General features: G+C 45.5%; 1 protein-coding gene across 3 annotated transcripts in view; it reads left to right on the top strand.

The window, feature by feature from the left end:
- DCAF5 (DDB1 and CUL4 associated factor 5) overlaps positions 1-12,283 on the top strand; it is a 95,754-nt gene extending 83,471 nt beyond the window's left edge. For 2 of the 3 annotated variants that reach the window (XM_021099398.1, XM_021099401.1), the window contains exons 8-9: positions 976-1,103; positions 7,620-12,283. In XM_021099398.1, coding sequence (XP_020955057.1) covers positions 976-1,103; positions 7,620-9,389 — 1,898 coding nt within the window. In that variant the 3' untranslated portion in view covers positions 9,390-12,283. The remainder of the gene's footprint in view (positions 1-975; positions 1,104-7,619) is intronic. The other variant, XM_021099399.1, reaches the window with a different exon arrangement.

The raw sequence follows: 15,727 nt of genomic DNA, 5'->3' as shown, positions 1-15,727 counted from the left end.
GAACTGTGCCCTTACTAGTGAAGCTGAACCTTTGAGATTACCCCAAGTTGATGACACTTTCATTTGTGATAAAAGCTCTAGACCTCTGGCGTTTTTCTCAGTCATTGAAGAAGAAAGCCTACAGGGTGGTTGTTAAGATACAGCTTTCTAGCAGTGGCCTCTATACATGGTGTCTTTAAGGCCCACAATCTCTAATTCTCAGTACTTGGGCTCTGCTTACTATTAAAGTGACCCTTTCTTTTTCCTTAGTTGTCTCTGCTATCGGTGAAGAAAGGATTTTCTCTATTATTTCCCCAATGGTTTTTGTATGTTTGTTTTGTTTGATGTTTTCATCATAGAAATTGAGGGCAACTGAATCAGAGATTTTTTTTGTGCATTTAAGTAATTATATGTTTCTGGTTTTGCATGTCCCTGGCTCAGCTGCCTAACTGTTCCCAGGCAATTCAGTCTATCCGGCATTGCCGTGAGCTGTGGTGTAGGCTGCAGACGCGGCTCGGATATCACATTGCTGTGGCTGTGGTGTAGGCCGGCAGCTGCAGCTCTGATTTGACCCCTGGCCACTTCCATATGCCGCAGGTGCGGCCCTAATAAAAGTAAAAAAAAAAACCCAAGCAGTTCAGTCTCATTTTGCTCACAACTGTCCTTTTCTAAGGTAGCACTTGGATTCTATCTTGGGGATCAAAAATCTGAGAAATGTTTAAGCGGTTGTGGCTTCATTGACAGTGGAATTGCAGTGGGTGGGCGTGGGCAATGCTTAAAGGCTAAATAAAGGCTCTTGGTAAGAGCACATATGCTGAGAGATATTTCATCTTCTTTCTTTCCATAGCAACTTTATCTATACGATTAAGCATTCTGCTGGTGGTACAGTTAATAAAGAACTCTCAGCTCTGGTTAAGAACTGGTTGTTTGCCATTACTGGAACATAATTGCTTTCATCCATTTCATTTTGCTTTTTGTTTCCTTCTGTCTTCCCAGGTGGCATTGGTAGGGTGGTCAATGGAGCCTTCATGGTGCTGAAAGGACATCGGTCAATTGTCAACCAGGTCCGATTTAACCCCCACACCTACATGATCTGCTCTTCTGGCGTAGAAAAGATTATCAAGGTGAGGCACCTTCTTCTTTTGTCCTTTTAGAGAAATTATTGCAATTATAAATGGAAGAAACTAAAGCAACCTATGTAGGACCTCATATCTCAACATATTAAAATTGTATCAAAATAGTCACTAGGGAGTTGCTGTTGTGGCTCAGCAGTAACAAACCCAACTAGTATCCATGAGAATTCGGGTTTTATCCCTGGCCTCACTCAGTGGGTTAAGGATCCGGCGTTGCCATGAGCTCTGCTGCAGGTGAAAGATACAGCTGGATCCTGTGTTGCTATGGCTGTGGTGTAGGCTGGCAGCTGCAGCTCTGATTCAACCCCTAGCCTGGGAACCTCCATGTGCTGTGGGTGCTGCCCTAAAAAGCAAAAAAAAAAAAAAAAAAAAAATTTTCTAGTCTTAGAAACTAGGCACTATCTGTATGTTGCTATGTTTCCAGTGGCCTTTGATCTGGAGAATGATGAGTTCTACTTTCCAAACCCCATCTGGAGGCTAAGAAACCACCATCCCTTAAGTTACTCAGTGTGTACTTTGCATTCATTGCTGTCCTCATATGGCACAGATATAGCTGACTGCCAGAACCATAGCTAACTTGTCTCAGGACCTCTCAAAAACTGCTGCATGTGGTTGAGATTGAGGCTGAATGCTTGCATCAATTGCATATTGACTGAATGAACTTAACCCTGCCAAGGAATATTTTTAGAGCTTGCGACTGAGAGACCCAGCCTGGCCTGTGTCCATAGATGTGTCCAAGGATGGCCCAGTGCTGATCACTCCCATTCCAGTCACCAGAAAGCCTTTTCCACATCTGAGAAAATGAGGGTTCGGAGCAAATGTTAAATTCCTGAGGACCCTGTGATAACTTGATTTTTAAGTAAGGCCAGATAGTCCATCCCCACCCCCACCCCTACCCCCGTGCTTCGTTGCCACCCCCAGCAAAAATTGAAAGTCTCGTTTTTTTCCCCCAAAGTGACATTGAAAACCTGAGGGAGTTTTCAGGGGAAAAGTAAAATTTTATTTTCAATGAATTGATACTTTTCCTTGTCTTTTGTTCTTTATATGTGTATGTATATATCCAGAGTTAAACCAGGTTGTATCTGAGGCAGAGGAGGCTATCAGACATGTCATGTCATGTTGGAGTGTGGGTCAATATTTGTATTTGTCCTCACTCCAATTTTCTTTGGGTTTTGTCGAGCATGGGGATCAGGGCTGACTTTCATGACTGCGCACACTTGTGTACCCACAGGGCAAGAACAGGACTTTTAGATCATTTTACTGACTTTTCTGCTTACAGATGATGGGGCTTAAATTATAAACTTACTGCCTGGGGTTAATTACACTGCTAATTTAGTGGTAAAGCCAAGATAGAGCCTGTTCTTTGTTCTTCCCAGCGTACTGCTGCACTTGCCACGCTAGTGCCTGATGCCCCTGATGCTGGATTCGATCATTTCAGTAGTCCTTTGCTTGGCCGGTCGTTGCCTTGGCCCTTCCCTTCTCCTTTATGTGGCGCTTGTGTTGGCACAGTAGCATATCTTCTCTGGGCCTGTCGACATCATCCTCTTTCTCAGAAAGCTCTGCTTGAGCACCTTCTTTAGAAGGGAGAGTCCTGCTTGGCTGTGCACTCTGGGATGCTCCTGTGCTCTCTCCCCAGTTACTGTTTAGTCTACTGGAGTCTGCACCTGGAAGGTCATAGGTTGGAAACTAGCCAGGTTCTCAGAGGAGAAGGAGAATGAAATATTCTCTCTGTGAGGTTATCCAGACTGAACTGTGGATTCCAGTGGGGTCTGAACCCTGCACCTCCAGGAGCCACATCCAGCCACATGAAGCCTTAGGTCGGTGCTATTAGTGCAGCTCTTTGAGTCTCTTCCGTCCGCCATGTGAGGATGCCAGCGATGTTTTTGATGTCTAGGAGCAGCTTATGATTTACCTGTGCCTGACAATTTGTGACTATTTTAATTAATGGCACTTTGTTGTTTCTGAGAGGATCAGTGGCTTAAAGAGTATTATGTTGTAGTCTACCACATTCTAGTCCAGCCTGCTTTTCTCTCTCCACTTTTCTCTCCACTGACTCCACCTTCTCCCTGACTTGTCCTTTCTGCCTGGAGGAGAAGAGTCTCTGTTGTTATCCTCAGCCTCTTCTTACCCATCACAGGTCTTCTATCCCCTTAAATGCCCACAGTTAGCAAAAAATGGGGTTCGCTTTATAGTTAAACATGAGAGAAGAAGGTGAAGCAAATGTTGGCATTTTCCCCTCAAAGATAAAGATTCGTTTATTAACCCTATATTTGTGATCTGTGCCTACTGTGTGCAATTTGTTCTAGGCCCTGTGAGGAACACAAAGAAAGGTAATGCAAGTCCCCATAGGAATTGATGACCCAGTAGGAGAGACAAGAAATAAAGGTAATAAAAAAATGCAGTAGGTGTACAAGAGATAGAAACACTGCTGTGTGAAGAGGAGAGATTCTTCCCCCCCCAGTCTGGGGTAATCTTGGCATAAAACTTGAACGAGATTTTGAAGGAAAAAGGCTATAAAAGAAGAGAGAGGCATAAGATAGGAAGACCATAGAGTTCCCATCATGGTTCAGTGGTAATGAACCCAACTAGTATCCATGAGGACGCAGGTTCGATCCCTGGCCTCATTCAGTGCATTAAGGATCCGGTGTTGCCATGAGCTGTAGGTTGCTGTGGCCCTAAAAAGCAAAAAAAAAGATAGGAACCATTGTAAGGTGAGAGAATGGATATTATTTCACTGAATCAGTAAATATTTGTTGATCACCTACTGTGTTCCAGGCATTGTGCTTTTGAGTAAATGATCAGAAGCAGCAGCCTTTGGACCTATTTAGAAAATGACCATGTATAGCCAAAATGAAGAGCATAAAGAGAGGGCTAAGAATAAGGCTGAGTGAGAAGGTAAGCCAGGTTAGAGAGTGTCTAGCACCCCTCAATAACAATGTAAGTCCCTTTTTGTGTGGGGTTTTTTCCTTGGTAGATGGGAAAATGTCTAAATTTAGTGTAATAGCACAGAGAGAGAAAAGGGCTTAGAGATGCAACATCAAGCGTGTCATGGTCACCTGTGTAGATCAGAACACTTGTTACTTAAATTGCTTTCCATTTCGATGATGTCTGAATAAGAATTGAACAGTGTCCTTTTCCTTAGAAGCCTTTTTTTTTTTGTTATTGTTGTTTTGTCTTTTTAGGGCTGCCCTGGCAGCATATGGAGGTTCCCAGGCTGGGGTCCAATCAGAGCTGTAGGTGCTGGCCTATGCCAGAGCCACAGCTCATGGCAATGCCAGATCCTTAACCCACTGAGCAAGGCCAGGGATGGAACCCACAACCTCGGATGCTAGTAGGGTTCGTGAACCACTGAGCCATGACGGGAACTCCTTTAGAAGCCTTTTGAGCTAATCTTTTCATTGGGCTTGGTGAGAAAGCTACTTATCCCTCCTCCTTTCCTCATGAACCTTGCCCCAAGAAGAGGATTATCTAGCCACATTTAACTTGCAACAGGAAGTTGTGTTTTCATTGCGTCACTTCTGAGTTGTTGGCTTTCAGTGTAAAAAAAAAAAAAAAATTAATTTACAGATGTTTGAAATTGATATTTTAAGAGTGAGAACTAACATCATCAGGATGGTCAGTGTCTCTGGTGTTCAAAATCTCTTTGAGAATGGATCTAAAACCTCCTGGCTGAGGTATTCAGTTGCCAAATGAAAAGGACAGCATCACATTTATTGGTGGTTTGGTATGAGTTTATCATTTCATCATTCTCGTTTCTGCAGACGAGAAAGGTTTCAAGGGTGAAGTCATTTGCCCAGGGCCATGTGGAGTGGTGGGGCTCGGGTTCCTACTGTTCTGCCTGCTCCCGCAGCTCTGTGCTCTGAGTCTCTTGAGGACTAAAGATTGGATGTCTGGCATTGGGGTTTTATTTAGCTCTGAATCTTAGGGTTGGATGAGACCCATCTAATTCACTGTTTAGATGAGGACGCCGAGCTTCACCCAGCGAACTAGAACTGTGTGGGAACCCACACTCAAGCCTCCTGCCTCTGGATCCAGCATTTTGTTCCATTACTCTAAGCTTCAGGAATGAGAGTCTACCTCAGCTTAATACATTCCAGAGCCCATATAAAAGCTGACTTTCCGTATTATGATTTTCATTCCTGAAGTGAAGATATAGGGGGCTGGGTATTAGATTAGAACCTATGCTTTTTGGATAGTTGGACCAGCATCTCACCATTAATATTTTGTAATTCTGTTGAATTCTGAGTTTCTGGGAAGTACATATAGATTTATCTTCATATTATACAATGTGGTTAGTGACATTTTACGTTTTTAGACTGAGGAAGTGAGAGATTTGACCCAGAATTTAGACTAAGACCTGAAAACATCCTAAGGGGCTTTGCCTTCTGAGCCCCTCATTTTTTTCCTAAGCCAACAAATGTTTAGAAATAAACAGAGACAAATGTTTGCAGAGATAGTCACTTATATGTTAAGCCTGTTGCTGAAGGTCAGGTCTAAATGTTTCCTGAACACTGAGTCTCACCAAGAATTTGAGAACCTCTTCAAACAAATCTTTTATTTTCTGCTACTTATTTTATGCTAACTGTATTCCAGTGTTTCTTACAAGTTGGTCCCCCTACTTTCTCACCCCTTGAGTGCTTATTAGAATGCAGAGCCCCGGTCCCTTCCTGAATCAGAATCTCTAAGGGTGATGCTCAGGAGTCAGCACTGTAATTACTCTTCAGGTAATTCACATGCACACCAAAGTTTGAGAACCACTGCCTTAAAACTCCCCTGGGTGAGGTTATGAAACTGGAGATGGGAGAACACCTGAGGAGTTGTGGGCAGGAAACAAAGTTAAAAGACTGAATTTGAGTTGGGAATTGGTAAAGAGAGGTAGCCTAGGTTTCTCCAAGCCCTCTTGAACTGGGGATCCTCCAAAGAGAGACTCCCAGGGGATCCAAGTAAGATCTAGAGAGAGCAGGCCTCAGGAAAGTGCTCAGAAGAAGGCTAACTTGGGAGTTCTCTGGTGGCCTAGCAGTTAAGGATTTAGTATTGTCACTTCTGTGGGTCGGGTTTGTTTTTTTTTTTTTTTTTTTTTTTTTTTTTTTTTTTTGCTATTTCTTGGGCCGCTCCCACAGCATGTGGAGGTTCCCAGGCTAGGGGTCCAGTGGGAGCTGTAGCCACTGGCCTACGCCAGAGTCACAGCAACTCGGGATCCGAGCCGCGTCTGCAACCTACACCACAGCTCATGGCAACGCCGGATCGTTAACCCACTGAGCAAGGGCAGAGACCGAACCCGCAACCTCATGGTTCCTAGGCGGATTCGTTAACCACTGCGCCACGACGGGAACTCCTGTGGGTCGGTTTTAATCCCTGGCCCAGGAACTTCACATGCTGTGGGCTCAGCCAAAAAAAAAAAAAAAAAAAAGGCTAGTTTGTCCTTAGATAGCTATGGGGAAATAAAGTCATTGTCTTAATAGAGGATAGGGAATGAGAGCCACTGTTTTCTGGGTTGGGTGCCATCTAAAGATAGACACCAGCCTGTCAAGAGAGGAAAATCACCTGGAATTTCATCTGAGTTGCCTAGCTACCAGCTGATGTAACTGAGCTTCTCTGTGCTGCTTTGGACCAGTCTCACAGTCAGGTGAAGTTAATTGTTCTCATTTGCAGTGACAGCTTAATTACCCTGAACTTGATTTTTACATAACTTATTCAACTTGTAAAGGTGGGCTTTTGCATTTAGACAGACCTGAATTTGAATCCTAATTCTGCCACCTTTTGGCCATGAGCCTATATCTCTGACTGTGGAGTGGAGAGGTGTTAAGAGATGGATCTCTGGTCTTGGGGGATGTGTCCTACCTATTCCTGCAGCTAACCGTAACATTGGGGAGCAAGCCAGCAGCACCCTGGTTAAGAGAACCCAGTTTCCTGGGTAACTGATGCCTGCATGTCCAAGAGGGAACTGCAGTGTAGGCAGTTGGCTATTCTTATCAAGCTCCAGTAAGCAATTCCCATTAGTTAAAAATAGAAATGTTGCAGTTAGGGAGAAGTGGCATTATAGGCTGAAATATTAACTGTCACAGGAGACTGACTATTGGAAAAGTAGTACCTCTTCAGTCTTCTGAGAGTTTCTAAGACATTGGCCAATCTTTAAGTCATCATCTATCGTCTGAGAGTATGAAGGGGATTGTCGTCATTTCCAAGCTACTAATAGGGGAAGCTAAAGAGGAGGGAGATGGTGTGGGCTTATCCTGGGCCTAGAGACAGGTCTTAGGTCCCCTGACACTAGGCTAACGCTTTGTCCTAGGCCATGCTTTGTCCCACATCCAACTGAAAGCCTTCGTTTTCATATGTGGCCCACATAATCCAGTCTCATAAAGAACGAATTTTAAAACTTGGTTAGCAGGTCTTACCTGAGTGACAGGGAGGGTCTGGGGAAGCTCTGCCTTAGTGTTTTTTATGGCCACCAGCTTTAGAATATGTTCCAATCAGCTCTCATTGGTTTTGTTTTTGCCTTCTGTGCAGATCTGGAGTCCGTACAAGCAGCCAGGATGTACTGGGGATCTGGACGGTCGGATTGAGGATGATTCTCGCTGTCTCTATACCCACGAAGAGTACATCAGCCTTGTGCTGAACAGTGGGAGTGGCCTTTCCCATGACTACGCCAACCAATCTGTGCAGGAAGACCCCCGGATGATGGCATTCTTTGACTCACTCGTGCGTCGGGAGATTGAGGGCTGGAGCTCTGACTCTGACAGTGATCTTAGCGAGAGCACGATCCTCCAGCTGCACGCAGGGGTCAGCGAGCGCTCAGGATACACTGACTCGGAGTCCTCGGCCTCACTGCCCCGCTCTCCTCCGCCCACAGTGGATGAGTCTGCTGATAGCGCCTTCCACCTGGGGCCTCTGCGGGTCACTGCCACAAGCACAGTGGCATCAACTCCACCACCACCCACGTGCGAGGATGCCACCTCTCGCCAGCAGCGCCTATCTGCCCTGCGGCGCTATCAGGACAAACGCCTCCTGGCCCTTTCCAACGAGTCTGATTCTGAAGAAAACGCCTGTGAGGTTGAACTGGACACAGATCTCTTCCCCCGGCCACGGTCTCCCAGCCCTGAAGACGAGTCCAGCAGCTCCAGCAGCTCCAGCAGCTCTGAGGACGAGGAGGAACTGAATGAACGGCGAGCGTCCACTAGACAGCGGAACGCCATGCGGCGCCGGCAGAAGACACCCCGAGAAGAGAGGCCCAGCGCCCCAGCCAAGCCCCCTGACACCTATATTGGAGAAGACAACTATGATTATCCCCAGATCAAAGTCGATGACCTCTCTTCCTCCCCTGCCTCCTCCCCTGAGCGGAGCACATCCACTCTGGAGATTCAGCCAAGCCGGGCATCACCAACTTCCGACATAGAGTCCGTTGAGCGAAAGATTTATAAAGCTTACAAGTGGCTCCGCTACTCCTATATCTCCTACTCAAATAACAAAGATGGAGAGAGCTCGCTCGTGTCTGGGGAGGCAGATGAAGGGAGAGCGGGAACCAGCCACAAGGACAACCCAGCCCCTTCCTCCAGTAAGGAAGCCTGTCTAAACACGGCCATGGCCCAGAGGAACCAGGACCTACCCCCCGAAGGCCGCAGCAAGGACACTTTTAAAGAAGGGACTTCTGCTATAAATCCCAGCAATGGCCCAGGCCATGAGCACAGCAGCCACCCTTGGGCAGAAACACCAGAAGACACCTCTCAGGACACTAACAATGGTGGCTCTGTAGAACACTCTTTTGAAACCAAGAAGCTCAATGGAAAGGCTCTAAGCAAGGCCCTGAGCAGCCGGGCCGAGGAGCCAGCCTCCCCTCCTGTCCCCAAGGCATCAGGCTCCACTCTCAACAGCGGGTCTGGCAACTGTCTCAGGACCCAGTCTGATGACAGTGAGGAGAGGAGCCTTGAAACCATCTGTGCCAACCACAACAATGGACGCTTACACCCCCGTCCCCCTCACCCCCACAGCAATGGGCAGAACTTCGGGGAGCTGGAGGCGGTGGCCTGCTCTTCCCCAGGCTGTTCGGACACTGACCATGATAATTTGTCCCTGACAGGGATACTCCTACACAAAGATTGTTGTGGGTCCGAAATAGCCTGTGAGACCCCCAGTGCTGCCACGAGAGAGGACCCCACTGACCCCCCAGACACAGACAGCAGCAGGGCTGTTCATGGCCATAGTGGCCTCAAAAGGCACCGAATTGAATTAGAAGATACAGATTCGGAGAATTCCTCCTCAGAGAAGAAATTAAAAACATGATAAATACAAAGGGAAAACAAAAAGCTATGAAAAGTAGCTTTACATAAATTTTTAAATCCTGTTTAGTGAACACAGAGGAAAGGAAAAATAGTATTAAAGGCACATAAAAACCAGGGCCTGAAATTTTGTGTCTGATGCTGCTCCCTTCTGTTCAACAATGGGTCTGATGTCTAGCTGGCCGTTGGCCGTGCTGTGTTAAGAAAGGGAAAAAAAAAATCCAAGTGACTCCTTTCTAGTAAGACTTGAGCATAGTGTATCTGTGCAGATTCTGTAAAAGTAAATCCTTGTTGAGATGTTTGACTTGTTCTTGTGTGTGTGCACTGGCACGCGTGAGCTCACCGTCTCAGACTTTTCTTTCCATTTGCCATCAAAATGGATCTGTGGATCTGTATTTTTTGCCATCTCACCTTGTTTACATGCCATAGGTGTTCTGGTCTTAAGGATGAGTGTACTGAATCAGGTTGTGCTGCCAGTGAGTAGTGGATTTATGCCAAAAGAATGGAGAGGGGAATGGAAACAGGCCTTCAGCCCACTGGCTGTGCTGGGAAGGAAAGTGTGGTTCCTTTTCTAAAGAAATCACCCATGTTTTCTCAGTAGCACTTCTTCATGGAGCATTTGATGTAGACATACTAAAAGTGGAGCATTTTTAATGCTACTGAGAGGTTAGCACTTAAGATCAGATTCAAGAGAATATAGATCCCTGATAGATTTCACTGATTGCAAATTGAGCGATGGTGCAGCACATACTGTAGGGAGGCCGTAAACTGTAACTAGTTGTGGGTAACACTTTAACAAGTTAGGTGCTAGTTCCTAAGAAGCGCTCAGAAGGCCAGCAGGCGCTTCCTTGGCCCCATCCGGTGCCGTCTAGGCATATTGAAAGGGGAAAGACAGCTCTCCAGAGCTTTGTGCTCGGACTACTAAAGTGAATGGTGTAGGTGTGTTAATGAAGACTTGTAGGAAAGAGCGGAGTGTGGTACTACATTCATTTAATTCAACCCAAAGCGATTGGTCAGAATTGGTGGGACTGGCATCTCCCCTGAGGCTTGCAATCCACAGTGGTGTTCTGACTGGCTCTCGCCGAGCAGTAGGCATCTCATCTCGAAGTCACAGATTCTTAATGAGTAGGTCTGTTAGGAGGCAGGGAGTACATGGAGAGAGGAGTCCTGGCTCCTCGAAGAGACTGTTGTGTTAAGGTAGATAAATACTGAGAGGAGAAAAGACCAGGAACTTTCCAGTGTAGCTGTGGTGGTTACAGTCACTCGGTTATTAGTGAAGGATCTTGTACAAGACAGGAGGACCTAGGGAAGACAGATATCTGGTTGGCATGGATGTCATGAAAAGGCAGGAGAATACTGGGAACAAATGAGAAAGAGAGAACACTACAACTTTTCTTGGGCACAAAGGTGCTAGGCAACTAGGAGCCCAGCGGCACTGGCCTAGAGAGGCTTAGTGTGTGACTGGTGTGGCCTCCATGACCCAGCATTCTTTTTAGGGGAGGACCTGTCCTACCGGAACTGGGACCTAGGGGAGACAGCCTGTACAGGATGAATACTTGGATGAATTTAGTCACCAGGAGAAAGGGGGTTATTTATAAAAGGAAGGTTGTTGATCTAAGCCAAAAGAAGAAATTGTCTTGCGAAGCTTTGTGAAAGAAAAGATGTGCCTGGTATGTGTGATGTGATTCGGGTGTAAGAAAACATTGTCTTAGGAGAAGGAGATGAAGGAGTGTGAGTAGCACTGGGGATGCTTACAATTTAACAACTGTAATCTCACTGGGGAGTGGGAAAGTGATTCTGTAACCATTAGAATTACTTTGATTTGTAATCAAAACGGTTCTATGATTTGTCTTTGGCTATACACAGATTATTGTAAAGTCTGGTTTTGTAAGCCCAAGTCATTTTACATTTGCTTTTCCAAAATTTATTAAATTGGAATTTTTTTAATCCTTTATATACAAAAAAAAAAAAAGATATAATCACTCAGTGTGTGTTTCTCTTCCCCTTCCTAGTCAGCATACCCAATCTTTTTGTTTTATATTATTTAATCTAATCAGTAGCTAGCCTCTTCTGACTTCTCTAAGGACAATCCACATACCTTCCTGGAGAAAAAAGAAATAAATTTCCCTTGGTGATTACTGTTCCCAAATGCAGAACTTGGTCTTTTCATGGTAAAAGCCTTACTCTCATTTGGGACCCCAAAAGAGAAGTTGAAGTTCATTCTGGCTCAACCTGAGTATCCAAGAAAGATGTTTGCAGCAAGGATGCCTTCCATCCTTAGGAGACACCCCAGGTTCAGCTTCCAGGAGACAGGCCCTGCAGCATACTCACAGAGGCAGGCTCAGAAATGCTTGTCTCTGTAGCCATTCCACTTTCATTTCTTGAAATCTTCTGTCTGTGATCATGGTCCTGGAGACCTAGCAAGAACCACCACTTCCAGGGTCCCTTTGCCCAAATATGTAGAGTTGAGGCCCCAACTTTGGAGGCACATTCCCAGATTCCTCCATGATAGGTTATTTTTATTAACAGGGCAGATGGCACTGTTTAGGTTAATCACTATGCGGAAGTGCCTCTTATGTTTTTTTTTTTCTGCATCCTGTACATACAATTTTAAGTGGCTGGTCCAGACATATAAAACCTTTTTCCCTCCACTTGATTTTCCACCTGGTTTTTGTAAGTGATTCCCGTGTCTCTAGGACAACAGGTAAACGAGTTAAATGACTGGTGGGCTTGGGGCAAAGACAGTTGCAACTGTGCTTGATTTCTTAAGCCCGGAGTCCCTTGTTTGTCAAGGTGCCTTCCTCTGCTGAAGCCTTACCTCCTCACAAGCCCTGCCTCTCTCCCAGCAATGCTAGCTCTTCTCTTGTGTATATGCAAATAAACCTATTATTCACTTCTCACGGCTTCCTCTTCTCTTCCAGGGAAGACTCGGTTGCTTAGACACCCCGTCCTCCTTCATTTCTTTCCTGTTTTAATTCTTGCCTAATTGGAAACTTGCTTCCAAGCCACACTGAAGACTAGAAGAAAAACTGGCACACCACATTCATGCCAATGGTCTTCGTCACTTCTAGGTATTGGGACAAAGGTCATATTGGGATCACAAAACTTTGGGGAGAAGGAGGTGTCTGCTTGGTCTCCTTTACTGGACTTAGACTCAGGATAGTGAGATCTTAGAATCGACTCTTCATAGTTGGAACTGAGGGAGTGATGCAGTTAACTGACATTACGGATAGCCCCAAGGAATTATGTTTTTGAAATATCAAATTGCCTTTTCTTCTCTGTCTCAAGCATGCACTGTAAACTTTTTAAGGAAAAAAAAAAAAAAAAAAAAAAAAGTTTATATGTCCTGCCTGTGAAGCTGCCGCCTTCACTTAATTCTTGCCAACCAAGACTCTTGTGAGGAAAATCTGTGCTTCAAAAGGTGGGCTTTCCTTCCTCTATGACCGAAGCAAGGCAATGTGCCAGGGTTGAAATGCTGAAGTCAAGTCAGGCTCCGTGAGTCCAGACTTGCCCACAGCAGCAGAATAAGGGCTTTGGACAAGCTGTGTGGTTCTCTCAGGTGGGATATTTCAGTCTAAGTGCTCATTTGTCCTTGAACACTCATACGGGAGTAAAAATAACATTAATTTAAGTGGCTTGGAAGTAATTTTGAATTTCTTCAAAGAACAGTGCTTCCCACATGCAACAGAAGAAAAATGTATATGAAAAGAAAATCTAAGCCATCTGCACCCTAATTGTGTTTCACTGTTAATACAAGGGTGGTTAAGATGCTTCTCAGAGCGGAGGCTTAAGCTTCACTGGGGCCGGCACTGACAGGGCCAGGGCCAAGCAGGAGGAGTTGCTCAATTCTGCTCACTCTGCTTGCACTGTGCAGAAGGGTCTTATCTATAAGACAGTCACATTGTAAGGAAATGGAGTTATCTAGTATTTCCAATTACTAAAGTTGGGAAATGACTCCTTTCTGGAGGCCAACGCCATGAGCTAATGGAATATTCCAGCAGAAATACAGAATGCTAGCTTTCCAGTCTCTCTGACTTCGCTAGTACTCCCACCAAGGCTGGAGAAAGGCAATAAAATGCTAAGGTATCTGAGTGCCAACCTAGACCCTTAGTGTGAGAGACTCTCCTGTGGCCTAGGGAAACTGGGGGGAAGAGGATTAGGAAGACTCAGCCATAGAAGAAATGTCACGTGGGTTCAAGCCACTTTCCAGAGCCATTTAATATGCCATGGATTGGCCTCTAAAACACTGGGTCATCAAGATTCTTTAAAATCTCCAAGTAAAATCCCAAATTTATAATGGAAGTCAATAAAAATGCAGAATTGGTTTGGGAGAAAAAAATTCCCTTTCCTGGAATGCATAAATTCTGTGAAATAATCCCATATGCTGACTTGAACACCAGCAAACTTAACCACGTACCTGAAACAGGTGAGCGTGTGGTTGCTGGTGACTGACAGGCTTTCAGAGGGTAACAAACATCTCCCTGTTGGACTATTTCTAACCTGGTTAGTGACACCATTTGGGGCCTCCCCCACCACCTTTTTCAGCTTATTTCTTTGTATCTCTAGTCTCTCCAAGCCCCCACCTTAAATTGCTAAAGGCTAACTTGTGTTCTTTTCTCTTCCTCCTAAGAGAGACCTGTGAGTGGGATGGAAATGGCATTGAACTAGCAAAAGAAGTGGATTCTGTACTGGTTCTTCAATGGAGTAGCCACATGAACCTTGGGCAGATCAGACTCTTGGGAACTGTGCAATGGAGGTCCCTCCCAACTCTAAAAATCTCATTCTTTCCACTCCATGGACTGTCTGCATCCCATCCAGATGAGCTGTCATTCCTGAGACATCCCTGTAGTGCCCACCAGAACCAGTCGGTGAGCCAAGACCTTTGTCAAATGTACAACTGCTCAGAGCCTCAAGTTCCTAATTTGTAAAATGGGGAAAGAATGCCTGTCTCAGCACATTGTTAGAGGATCAGATGCTCGCACATGTGTGTGTGCATATGTATGTGTGTGGTTTAGAGCAGAGTCTGATGTATAGAAAGCACTAAAGTGTTTGCTCTCATTAGCATAGCGTCTCTTTTCTGCTCTCATCGCTTGTTGATAGCAACGTGCACACCACAAAGACAGCTTTTATGAATTGGGCCTGCCAAGGAATATAGAAAGTACATTCTCCTTCAGGGAAAGAATTTACTGTTTATTAGCAAACCTTAATCTGAAACCACAGGAAAGTGTAAATTATCCCCATTAGAGTGGTTCTGTCTGAAGCTAAGTTTGGGGCCTCGGACACGACCTCCAACTTGGGGAACAAACTGTCTAAAGGCTCTATCTGAGAGTTCCAAAAAAGCCAGGCTTGGCTGACAGGCCTCACGGATCCTTGCTTCCAACAGCAAGTCTGCAGGGGGTAGGGGGACTGGCAGATTGCATTAAACTACAGCCTTAATATGGTGTACGGGAGATGACCCAGACCTCAGGAGCTGGGACAGCGAACTTCACTCTGGCCTTCAGAGCTAAAATTCCCCCATGTGGCCCTGGGCCAGCCCTAGAAAATCAGGGCAAGCCATGGAAATGTTCTGTGTTTGTGCCAAAGAAAAGTTTTCCATACAGGGATTGTTTCACATGTGTTATGTGTGTTAAATATTTTGTAACATCTAATTCAAGAAGAAGCTAAACCATAAAAAAACCAACAGAAGTCTGACTAGGCCAAGGGGAACAAGGGTCAGAGTTCAGTCCTGGCCCACTAAACCCTTGGGACAGATCTGGGATAGAGATGTAGGATCATATGTGTGGCACTTGGAGAGGGCAGGCAGAGAAATATGAGAGATGAGAGGTTTGAACTGCTGATGGAAAAGAGGCAGTGGAATTATACCCTGGGGAAAAAGCTTTTCAAATAAAACACATCTGCCAGATGAGAAGCTAGACCAAGGGTAGGGAAGACTGGGAGGGCATGGAAGAATTCAGGCCTCAATTAGCATTTTTGACCTGATCCTGAAGGAGGTGGGGGTGGTTAGCTACATCCGGTCCAGCCCTCTCATTTTTGAGATGCAGAGCCCAAGGCCAGTTAGTGACTTTGCCTGGCTTCTGAAGCTGGTACTCTCCTCATATCTTGCTGTTTCTAGAGGTGGTTCTTTGGTCGCGGGAAAGTGCTTACCTTGATCTCCCCACCCTCAACCACTGTGCCTCTATCGGGGGCTCTGATTACAATATGCAGCAGTAGCAAGGCATCGGAAATGGGGTAAGGAGGAAGCAAGAGCCTTGTGCAAAGGAAAACCGGAGTCAAGTGAGCTTGGACCATCCTCAGTCACCCCAGAAAATCCACACCAGAGCCCTTGCACTCCAACTAATGTGG

Source organism: Sus scrofa, chromosome 7 (genome assembly GCF_000003025.6).
Source record: "Sus scrofa isolate TJ Tabasco breed Duroc chromosome 7, Sscrofa11.1, whole genome shotgun sequence".
NCBI lineage: Eukaryota > Metazoa > Chordata > Mammalia > Artiodactyla > Suidae > Sus > Sus scrofa.
Note: the sequence above shows the minus strand (reverse complement) of the source record. Positions and strands in the feature narration are given on the sequence as shown.